Source organism: Prunus avium, chromosome 1 (assembly GCF_965620075.1).
Source record: "Prunus avium chromosome 1, drPruAviu1.hap1.1, whole genome shotgun sequence".
NCBI classification, from domain to species: domain Eukaryota; kingdom Viridiplantae; phylum Streptophyta; class Magnoliopsida; order Rosales; family Rosaceae; genus Prunus; species Prunus avium.
Window position 1 is genome coordinate 5,707,389 of NC_142284.1, and position 11,691 is coordinate 5,719,079.

General features: G+C 34.9%; 2 protein-coding genes across 2 annotated transcripts; both read left to right on the top strand.

The window, feature by feature from the left end:
- The first annotated feature begins 2,724 nt into the window (after positions 1 to 2,724).
- LOC110758464 (basic helix-loop-helix (bHLH) DNA-binding superfamily protein) lies at positions 2,725 to 7,125 on the top strand. The gene is made up of 5 exons (XM_021960333.2): positions 2,725 to 2,916; positions 3,029 to 3,191; positions 3,382 to 3,612; positions 3,986 to 4,156; positions 6,732 to 7,125. Exons 1-5 carry the CDS (start codon positions 2,843 to 2,845, stop codon positions 6,819 to 6,821), a joined length of 729 nt encoding a protein of 242 aa, XP_021816025.2. The 5' UTR covers positions 2,725 to 2,842; the 3' UTR covers positions 6,822 to 7,125.
- Positions 7,126 to 7,968: 843 nt separating this feature from the next.
- LOC110758432 (mitotic checkpoint protein PRCC-carboxy-term protein) lies at positions 7,969 to 11,672 on the top strand. Its single transcript, XM_021960297.2, has 2 exons — positions 7,969 to 9,244; positions 11,271 to 11,672. Exons 1-2 carry the CDS (start codon positions 8,087 to 8,089, stop codon positions 11,427 to 11,429), a joined length of 1,317 nt encoding a protein of 438 aa, XP_021815989.1. The 5' UTR covers positions 7,969 to 8,086; the 3' UTR covers positions 11,430 to 11,672.
- The last annotated feature ends 19 nt before the right edge of the window (positions 11,673 to 11,691 follow it).

Genomic DNA, 11,691 nt, shown 5'->3' on the forward strand with positions numbered 1-11,691 from the left:
CATCAGTCGGTGCGGTAGAGTACAGTTGATTTAACTCTTTTATTTTCAGTTATATGAGTATAAATTCGAAATTCCCAGACACCTAATGAATATTTGTGTGTAAACTTCCCTTCCCTAGTCACTTGGACTAGAAAAATAATAACAAAAGCAATCATATCAATTTTACTATTTCGTGAGTACCCACAAGAAAACAGAAAATTATTACCCATTTGTGAAATAGTATGGTGGCTGGCTATGCCTCAATTATAAAACTTTTAGACATGAATTAAAATTTATTTTAAAAAGTAACCAAAATTTAGACAGTTCAAAGATTTTTAGCCCAAATTTTAGATTTTGAGAATTTTAACCATTCGAGGGGGTTTGAGCACTGCTCAACGAGCCTTGAAAAGGATTGTGCATTGCTTGAAGAACTCGAATTACTATATTTCTAAATCTTGAAAAGGAAAAAAAAAGGTTAAAAGTCTTTTACGTGTTAGAAAAAAGGTTACATTTTCAAATTTCCCATTTTCTCATTATCTAAAATAGTATACCTTGCACAAGGGGTTGGTCGAAATTGTAGATAGGTTTGTTGATTGTTTTCTAAAGTTCATTTGCAATTCTTTCATATGATAAGTCCTAATCTAATCTGTACTAGCCCCTTGGCACGCGTGTGTCAATTGGCTTTCTATTTTTATTTTAGAATTTTTTAAAAAAAAATGAGTAGTTGTGTTCCATAAAAATAGGATATATTATCTAATGTTATTTTAAATTTTAAAATTTTTTAATATGAAAATTTGTTAATTTACCATATTATTCTCATTTAATTAATAATTTCAATTCTTAATGTGACATTTTCTAGTATTTTGAATGTTTCATCATTCTCTGCCTTTTGCTTTATATATATATATAAACAAATAAAACGGGTCTTAATATTTCCCGTTTATTATCCTTGGCCCAAAGTGCTCCTCTCCTCTCATACAACTAGACAACATGTACTAAATTAATGTTGACGTGCAACCATCCTATTTAGATATTAGAGTCATTGTTCTGGAAACCACTCCCCTCTGTGCCAAGCCCTTTGGGCGAAGGATCCTGAGATGATGCCTGTAAATGGAGGGCGGAGTCTTGTTGAAGTAAGAAAATTTTCGTCTCAATTTCGTAAACATTTTGAAGGGTCTCACTTGCATGGGCAAAAATGTGCTTTCATGCCTATTGACCCTCGTTAACAACACCCACCATTAAAATCATGACACATAAACCTCAAAATTTACCCTTGTTCAATAAACGAAAAAGAAACTAGACCAAAAAAAATCCTAGAAAGGGAAGAAAATAAATTAGAATTAAATAAAAATTGGACCTAACTTTTACATTAGAGTGGGAATGAATTGACTTACGTTAAAGTCTAAGTCAAATGGAGTTTGTTCATATTATGACTCGAATTTAATTTTATCTCAATGATGACTCGCATTCAAGTCTAAATCGAATCCAGTTGTTTCAATAAATCCTTACATTTAAAGTCAACGAGATTTAGCCCAATGCAAAAGGGCATTCACATGTAGACTGATAATCTCAAATTTGAATCTCATGACACCTTGAGAAATCCCTTTCCCTCTTTTAGTTTAGACTATCACTTGTAGGGTTTTTTTTTTTTAATTTTTTTTATTTATTTAAACCTCACATTTAAAGTATAAGTGAAATCGAACTAGTTAACTCAAATTGAGTAGAATTTGTACTAAATGGTGGGCTAATATACCTATTTTTCCTCTGTCCTTTTTCTACGTACATGATTCATGCCTTTGTATATTTTTTTTTTAATGCGAGAGATAATCTATATATATAAAGCAAAAGGCAGAGAATGATGAAACATTCAAAATACCATAAAATGCCCTTGGTTAATTCAAACATTAAGAATTGAAATTATTAATTAAATGAGGATAATATGGTAAATTCACACTTTTTCATATTAAAAAAAATTAAAAATAAAAGAAAAATCAGATAATGGATCCTATTTTTATGGAATACAACTACTCATTATTTTTTTAAAATTCTAAAATAAATTTAAATTTTTTTTTAAAAAAGCCTCTTGCAAACGCAGAAACGCGTGCAAAGAGACTAGTCTTAACTATAAGGAGAGAAGGGGTTTCACACACACTATTAAGGTGTTACGAGAGTTTGAATCTAAAACCACTGATTTGCAAATCAATGAATTTTTTCATTGAAGTAAGCCTTTGTTTTTAAATATAGAGAAAAACATAAATCTCAGTTTGTGTAGACCCAAGTAATATATCAATAAATATTTTCCTTTTGTTTTTCTTGGGTGATGATGATCCACACAAAGTTTATAAGAGCCACTCATGTGACGGGCGCATGGAAGACTTTCTTCTGTTCCGCACCCAAAGAACAAAAATTTGTAAGTACCCCAATTATTAGGGAGATTGAATGCACGCGCCATGTGTGATAGATAGAGAGAGTAAAGGTAGCCAGCACAGTCATTTATTGATTTATTTATTATTATTTAATATGTATTTATCGTTTTGGTTGTTGTCGTTGCTAAAAGAGAAGGCAGTTTAGTTTTTTTTTAATGTGTCCTACGCGGCCTTGTAGACCAACATTTTCAATATTCTTCCATTCAATCGACGGTTCACATCATTCCAGGAAGAAGCATCATAGCTTCCTGCTTCCTTCTTCCCACGTGAGTGAATTCAGATTATTTCCCCACTTATATAAATCCCTTCAACTCACTCCCTCCCCCTCACTGTGACTTTAAAAAACCCGAGTACCTTTGCTTTTTCATCAACAACACAAATCCCATCTCTCTCTCTCTCTCTCTCTCTCTCTCTCTCATCAGACTCTCTGTGCAGTCATGGACAACATTGGTGATGAGTACAAACATTACTGGGAAACCAATATGTTCCTCCAATCTGAAGAGCTTGACAGGTTTATATATTATTAATTATGGAGCTTAATTTCTCTTAGTGTTCTAAAAAGCTTTCATAATTTATATATATATGTATCTGCTGTTTTTTTACACCAATTTTTGTCATGGCAGCTGGGGATTGGATGAGGCTTTTTCTGGGTACTATGATTCCAGCTCACCAGATGGAGGAGCTTCTTCCATGGCTTCCAAAAACATTGTGTCTGAGAGGAACAGGAGGAAGAAGCTCAATGAAAGGCTCTTTGCTCTTAGAGCAGTGGTCCCCAAAATAAGCAAGGTTTTGGCCATACAATATTATTTCCTTAATTATTGCTTGCTTGTTTGCTTGCCCATTATAATATATATATTATCAAATATTAATATATGACCCATTGTTTTATTTTATTTTCAAGAAGAAGAAAAAAAAGTGTTCATGATGATTTGGGATTTTTTTTTAATTTGGTTGGTTTGTTGGGTTTGGGGTACAGATGGATAAGGCTTCTATAATCAAAGACGCCATTGACTACATCCAGGAGCTTCATGAACAAGAAAGAAGAATTCAGACAGAGATAGGGGAGCTAGAATCTGGGAGATCAAAGAAAAATCTGGGTTCTGAATTTGATCAAGAGCTACCAGTCTTGTTGAGGTCAAAGAAGAAGAAAATTGATCAGCTCTATGATTCCGGAGGATCAAGAACTTCCACCATTGAAGTGCTTGAAGTAAGTCAATCATTCTCTGTTAAATCCTAATCAATTAAATATATCGCCATATGAGAAACACTTGTGTGTGCAACGGGATAGCATTGTATCGCTATTTGACATATCGTAATTGATTGTGAATAGCGAAACAATGTCATCCCCGTTTCACACAAGTTTTTCTCCCGAAAGCTTCATGCACTTGTCTCAAAGGAGCACTGCAAGTATACTGTCATTATATGACAACGTCATTTGCACTTTCTAGAAGAGTGTATAATACAATTTGAGGGTGTGTGAATAGCACTATTCTTTTTTAAAACTATATAATAATGTAATATTATAAGTAATCCATTGATTAATTAATTAATTAACGGGGTCTTTGTATTACACTTTACAGCTTAGGGTTACATATATGGGGGAAAAGACAGTGGTGGCTAGCTTGACATGCAGCAAAAGAACGGACACAATGGTAAAATTGTGTGAGGTCTTCGAATCTTTGAAGCTCAAAATCATTACAGCAAATATTACTGCTTTCTCTGGGAGAGTCTTGAAGACAGTCTTCATTGAGGTAATTAAACTCACTTTACTTAATTACTTCTTACTTGTACTTAATTAAACATTTTTTTGGGGGGTGAGTTTATCCTTTATTTAGTTTAATATTTCTAGTGTTGGGTTTCTTGGTTGGCACTAGAAAATGGAAAGACTTTGCGGCAATGTCGCGTGGTTTAATTCCATATGCGCCCTAGGCACCATACCAAATACAACATGTGATTGGTACGGTCCCAAAAGGGTGCTCTCAAGAATTTAAGATGGAGAATGAGAACAAAGGGCCTTCTTTTTTATACATTAGTGACTAAATTTAATTTCTGAAATGTTTTAAATATCTAAAGTAAGAGGGGTTTGGGTAAAAATCAAGGGCTTTACGTGTGTAGTAGGTTTCGATTTCGGATCTTAAGTATTTGGGTTTGACCATATTTTATAATGTTTAATAAGTACACATTGACTGTCAGAAAACGTATAAAAATGGAAAAATCTCATTAAGTATTACCCGTAAACAAATTTGAACTTCAAAAAAAGAAGGAAACTAAGTTTCATTTGAACTAAATGAAGAACAAGACTTATATTTAATCAAACTAACAAGAATAATTAGTTGATTAAAATAATGGGTAATAATAATAATAAAGAGGTAGAATTTGAGGGTCCACAGGCACAAGAATTGGAACCCAATGGAGAGCACTTTTACTAAAGTGGATGATCCATTACATGATACGGGCTACTAAGGGCAATGATTGATTGGTGTAATCCAGAGTGTCCGAATAATACCAGTCGAGGAACAAAAGTGAGGAAACGACCCCATTTGGATTGGATTTTCTCTTTAACATGTTTTCCCTTTTTTTGCTCTAGCTTCATTTTCATCACCTCTCTTTGCTCTCATCTCCTCCTCGTCAATCGCCTTTTATTTTGGTAATTCAGAAAATGAGCACATTGTTCGGGCGACTGTTCCTAGTAAAATCTATATAAAAATTTCCATAACGCACTTTTTTATTAGATATAGAAATTTGGAAATCGAACCGAGTTTTCTTGTACGTCCGTGAAATACTTTTTGTTTTTTTTCAATAAGATGGTTTTTTTTTAAAAACTTTTATGTTTGATAATGGAAGCTGAATACATCAATTATTCCCAAAGCCAATAAAAAGGAAATCTCGTACTTGAAATTGTTGTGGAAGTGTGATGTCAATGGTCAATGGTCAGTGGATAAGCTTTGGTCAACGGTTACAAAGAAACATGTTTCCCATATGGGTAAAGTTTCCTAGAAAATACCAGCAACCGAACAAAAATTGGATGGTTGGACAAATTTGGAGACCTTGTGGTGAACTTATTTTAACATATAATAATGATGTTCCACTATGAATTTTTGGTACTAGTTTTTGTTTTTGTCGTTCATCACAACTACCAATTTTGCTTTAGATGGGTTGCTTGTTAAGTTCCTCTTGGTTTAGATTTGTGACGCGATATTTGGCACAAAAGACTTTTGACTATATGATACTGTTGGAACATACAATTGACTCTCAATCGATAATTCACATAGAGTTCCCTTTAATTTTGGATCGAGAATCATTCACACGGAACATATGAAAGTAAGTATAAAAAATCTAAGGCATAGTCATATCAACATCATGTATACTAGTCTCGTGATCGAAAATGTTGAACGTCCAACTTAGTAGGTTAGCCGCCAAAGTAGGAAAGAGGAAAAGGGGTGGATGGTGTCAAAATCATATGTTAAGTACATTTTGTGTTGAAAGCTTTCTCTCTTGTGTATGTCTTGGGTGGATACACTGGCGGAACCACCCACAAGGCTATGGTGGGCTATAGCCTAGGCTGATTTTTGAAGAAATTCTTGAATATTCCTAGTTCCGCCACTGGGTGGATAAGGTTTCCCAATCCTTGAATATTCAGCCACAACATTGCTAATGGTCCCAAGTTGTATCTTCTGTGACATGAATTATTGTTGCAGTTTATTTTTCTCCAGGGCAAAAGCAAGACACGCCTTAAAAGTATGATGGTTACTTCCGAACATTTATGCTCCTAATTTTCCTTTCGCAATTTTTTTTTTTTTTTTTTATAAAATTTTTAAATGGATTTTGGTGCAACAAGAACTATGATTCTGTGTCCACACCATCTCCCCTCTTACTTTTTATTTATTTATTATTATATATTTTCTCTCAGTTTTGTTTGAATATCATGTCTTTTTCCCCGTTGTCTTTGTTCGTATATATATTCAACTTCTGGAAGTGGCAAATGACGAAAATAATCAAAACACGCTTCGAATACTTTATGTTTGTGATGACGCCATTGTGATCATTCTTTCAATGAGTCATGTTTTAAAGATGTTAAGTTTTGTCCACGCATGAAATTAGAATTTTACCATATGTCCAAACACAAAAATGTTTTATTAGCATCGTCACCTTCATCATCATCATCATCATATAATAAAATTCTATCGCCTTTTTATCAAAAAATCATCGTATGATATGATGAGGCCGGGCCACCTAAGACGTATTACACGTCATTAATTTTGTCTTCATAGAGCTTTAATTGATTTTAATTAACTTGTGAATTTGGTGGTTTTTTTTTTTTGGCAGGCAGATGAAGAAGAAAAAGATCATTTGAAGATTAAAATTGAAACAGCCATTGCAGCTTTGAATGATCCACAAAGCCCCATGAGCGTATAATTATGACAACAAACTGATCCATGAATGAAGTTCCATTTTTCACATCACTGCTGTTTAGTGTTGTTTGTTGGTTGTCACCATCTCCATCTTCTTCTTCTTCTTCTTCTTACAGAAATGTCATCTCTCTTTATTTGGTTTTTTTTTACCTTGATTAAAGGCCTTCCTTTTGGTCTTGGTTTAGCTTCTGAGAAAATTAACATAGTTTTTTTTGGGTTCAAAGGCAGTTTTAAATAATTGCATGATCATGTTGTAACAAACATGTCTTTGAATTGAATAATTGGTTGTCTAAAATGCTCAAAGAAAACCCCTTTTGTAAGACTATTTAACCAATTATAAACATCAAATGGAAAAGAGAATTAGAAAAAAAAGAAGGCAGAAATGCAAGCCCACAACCTGCAACACTCAAAAGTCTTGGGTTGAATCCACAAAGCAAGCCCCGCACAATTAGTTCAGCTAACACTTTGGGTCTGATTTAGGTCCAATCAATTTTATCCATGGGCTGGGACTAGGAGAAAACAAGAAAGTTGATGTAATAAAGGAAAATTGAGGATTATTATCTAGGGTATGAATACAAATGTGGTATTACTCTGTAATTTTGAATTAAAGTACTATGTTTAAGGGAAAAAGAAAATATGAAGGAAGTTGAGGTTCTACCCAAAATCAATTCGCCATGGGGAGTAGCCCAACTCCTTATAAGTTGTTGGGTTTCTCAACTTTTCAATGTGGGACATTTTTCACCTTCACATTCTCACACTCCCCTGTACATGTGGTGAATTTTCAAGCCTAACAAATAGAAAACACATATTGGTGACGTGAAGCCTGTGTGGTCATTAGGCTTTCATAAGTGGGCAAACCCGTTCTAATATTATGAAGAAAGTTGAGATTTCACTCCAAAATCAATTTAGAAAAACTTGTCTTTCTTTTTCACGTGGAAACTATGAATATATACAAAAGGACTTCTTTGTAGTCTCTCGTCCTGGACCTCCAAAAACTTAAGACCGGTCCTAAAATAAACGCAGTTGGCATGGCAACAAAGAGCAAACTAATTTATGGGCCAAAATGAAAACTTTTAAAAAGTTGAGGGACTATTGATAGTAAAAAGTCCATATGAATTATGAGAGTTGGTGCTAAAGCCGGACAATTTTGTTTTTAAACCCCAAAATTTCAGAGCATCCCCCATTCCGTTCGTAAAATTCTTCAACTCCAAAAATTTCAGAGCTTTTCTCTTCTCTTTCATCTTCTCTCTTCTCTCTTCTCGCTCTCTCATGGACTCTCTGCTAGCTAATTACGCCTCTTCTGACGAAGAAGAAGATCAACAACAACCTCCCAAACCCGCAGCTTTGCCCTCAAAACCCAGCTCTGAACCTTCTTCCTCTTCCTCTCTCTTTTCTTCTCTACCCAAACCCAAACCTCAAACTTCCTCTCTCTTTTCTTCTCTACCCAAACCCAAACCCCAAACTTCCTCTCTCTTCCAGTCCCTTCCCCAACCGAAACAAAGCCAAACTAAACCATCAAATCTTCGTCACGATGATGACGACGATGATGAAGACCAAGATTCAAAACCCACCTCCAAACCCTTGTTCGCCACGCTTCCTCAACCCAAATCCCAAATCCCAAATCAACCCATTACCAATATCTCATCCTCAGGCCGAAACCCTAAAAGGGTCGTCCAATTCAAGCCTCCCATTAGCTCTTATTCGATGAAGTCGTCCCAATTGAACGACGAAGATGACGATGATGATGATGAAGAAGAAGAAAGGCGAAGGCGAAAAGCGTCTGAATCCTCCGCTCAAACATCGTCCGGGAAGTTCATATTTTCTCTTCCAGCGCCTAGGTACTCCGCCACATTGGGTGCGAGTTCGGGTTTGGGTTCGGGCCGAAGAGCCATTCTTGAAACGGAATCAGTTGGTTCTAAAGTGAAGAGCGATGCAGGGGTGGATCAAAATGTTGCTAGTTACGAGAATCACCAATCAAGTATTGATCAGAATGCAGTTAACTATGAAAGCTATGGAGGTTATGAGACTTACCAATCTGGTATTGATCAAAATGCAGTTAACTATGAAAGCTATGGTGGTTATGAGAGTTACCAATCTGGCATTGATCAACATGTGGATGTTGGGGTTCAATTACAGGCAGGAATTAGCGGTAGTGATGCTTCAAATTATGGTAGTTATGATGTTTATGGGAGTAATGCTGGTTATAGTGGTTATGGGCAGTATGGGAATGATTGGGTTGGTGGGTCTGAAACTGCAGCGCTGGCGCTTCCAGGAACAGATGTAAGTGGGATTAAAGTGAATAAAAAGAGAGGGAGGAATGAGGTGCCAACTGAAATAGTTGAGGTTAAGCAGGACGAGTTGATGAAGAATCGGCCAAGGGAGGACCAGGCCAAGTCAACCGGAATAGCTTTTGGGCCTTCTTATCAGGTATCACCACTTATAGGTTCTTGCTGTTTTTGATCATTTGGTTTTATAGTGATTATGAATTTTGATTTTTTTTCATTAACTGGTCTGCATCCTTTTATTCATTTATAACGTTGAGAACTCAAGACATTGTTTTGCTACGTTTTAATGCATACTGAAATTATTAGCAGTTAGTCCAGTGTTATGAACCTGAGTGAGATATATCTTTTACTTTAGCTTTATGTTATTGATAATTTTCTAGGAAGAATTTGATATCTGTGAAACTCTGTGAAACGGTTTATTAAATTCTTTCCATTAAAGAAGATGATAAGAGTCATAAGAAACAGTCTTTTTTCTTTTGAGAACCATTCTTGATGAAAAAGACTAAAGTTCCACTTTATATATAAGTTATCTTTTGTGTATATCAAACTTTTCGTGCATTACTCTTGGACAACATAACCTGGTAGTTTAATGACCTTTGCATGTACTTTAGAAAAAGCAATACGATCACTAAGTCATATCAGTGGAACAAAGTCTATGAAATGGGATGTGGGAACTGTGAACTGTCAATTTCCATTGAGATATATTACTATCATAGGATTAGCTTGCTGCCTTGGTTTTATGTAATCTAATCCATTTTCATAATGGAGATGTTTGGAATGGGGTGATAATTTTGAATACTAGGTAACATGACATGAATACAGTAGAAAATTAGCAGGTTAGGATTGATTATTACAACACGAAGCCAAAAGTGGCATGACCTTATAACACATGTAATAAACGGTCATGTTACTGTCAACTCGATTTTGGCAAGACATACGTGTTTAACTGGCATTGAATAGATAAAAAATCTTGTTTTTTCTCTCCATCTTCTCACTCTCAAGTGAGAAGGATTATTATCAATTGAAAGGAAAAACTAAGAGAGGAAAACATGTCACTCAAGAATCATACAGGATAATGGTCAAATACAAGACTGATGTTAGCTCAAAATGTGTAAATTATTCAGAAAGGAAAAAGACCGAGGCAGCCTTCCAAAGCATGGCTTAAATTAATATTTAGAAGCTTTACACATGGGAAATCTCAGAAGATGATGCTTCTCATGAATCAGACAATATAAAGGCTAGAGTGTTTTCCTTAGAATGAAGAACTGGCAGGACTGTGGAACTTACTTTGTTGAATTATTCTGGCTTAGAGCTGTATTGTTTTGATATCTGCTAACAAACTGATAGAGCATGTTTGGGGTCTAAAGTAGCGCATTGCAGAACTTGGGTCCATAGGTGGACTTGGGTTTTAACTTTAATTCTTCTATAACTGCATTGGAACTCGGCAAGCACTGAGTAGGACCCTTTCCTAACTTGACTTTGAATTATCAAAATCCACCCTAGAGAAATTTTTTGGTCATACTCTTTGCTAAGATCTTAACAATCCTTAACCTCCACCCTAATGAATGTGCTTGCAAACATCATGAGGAGTTGATATATCATTTTAATGAAGTTCTATGTATCTCATGATTCCCCGAGATTGGAAGCAATGAGATTATGGTGTCAGAAGATGGGATCATGTTGAGATGAAAATATTGTTGAGGCTGTTTGCATAGAGAATTTTATATAACTATTTTTCAAAAAATAAAGATATAATTATGTATGTTACTGGCTTTTTGGGTGTTCTGTCATTTTCCTTGGTTCAATGTTTTTTTGCCCTTTTTCTTTTTTGCTTATTTGTTGCTTAGTTCTGCCTGATTGAGCACATAGTACATCTTGTGCATGATTCATAGTACTTGATATTGTTTGAAACTTAGAAAGTGCTTCAGTCTACTTTTCAATCGGACATTATTTCAAGTTCCATTTCAAAAGAAAGGAAGTCTGAATCACTATTCGTTTTGTTCATCTTCGGCAATGACTAGACTGCTTTACTATTTTTTTGGATTATGTATATATGTATATATGTATATATATACTAATTTGTTTTAGTTTATGCATTGACATATTTATATATACTAATTTGTTTTAGTTTATGCATTGACATATTTATTTGTGTTTGTTCCATTCAGCCTGTTTCAACTAAAGGGAAGCCCACAAAGCTGCATAAGAGGAAGCATCAGATTGGTTCTCTATACTTTGATATGAGGCAGAAGGAGATGGAACTTGCAGAGCGACGTTCAAAAGGCTTCCTCACAAAAGCTGAAACACAAGCCAAGTATGGATGGTGATCCTGGGATAATTCTTTATATGTTGTACACTGAAACTGTATTTCAAAATAGTGACATAAAAAAGGGGAAAATCTCTCTTCGTAGTGCTGGCTCAAAGTTCCGTTCTTTTTAAAGATTTGTGTCCATCATCTGAGTATAATCATGTTTTCCATTCAAATTTTGTAAAACTTTGATATTTGGATTTGTTTCGTGGGAAGCTATTGAATTTTAGGCGGCTGTTAGCTGATCCTATTTCTTCAATAATGGGAAGACCAGTTTCTTG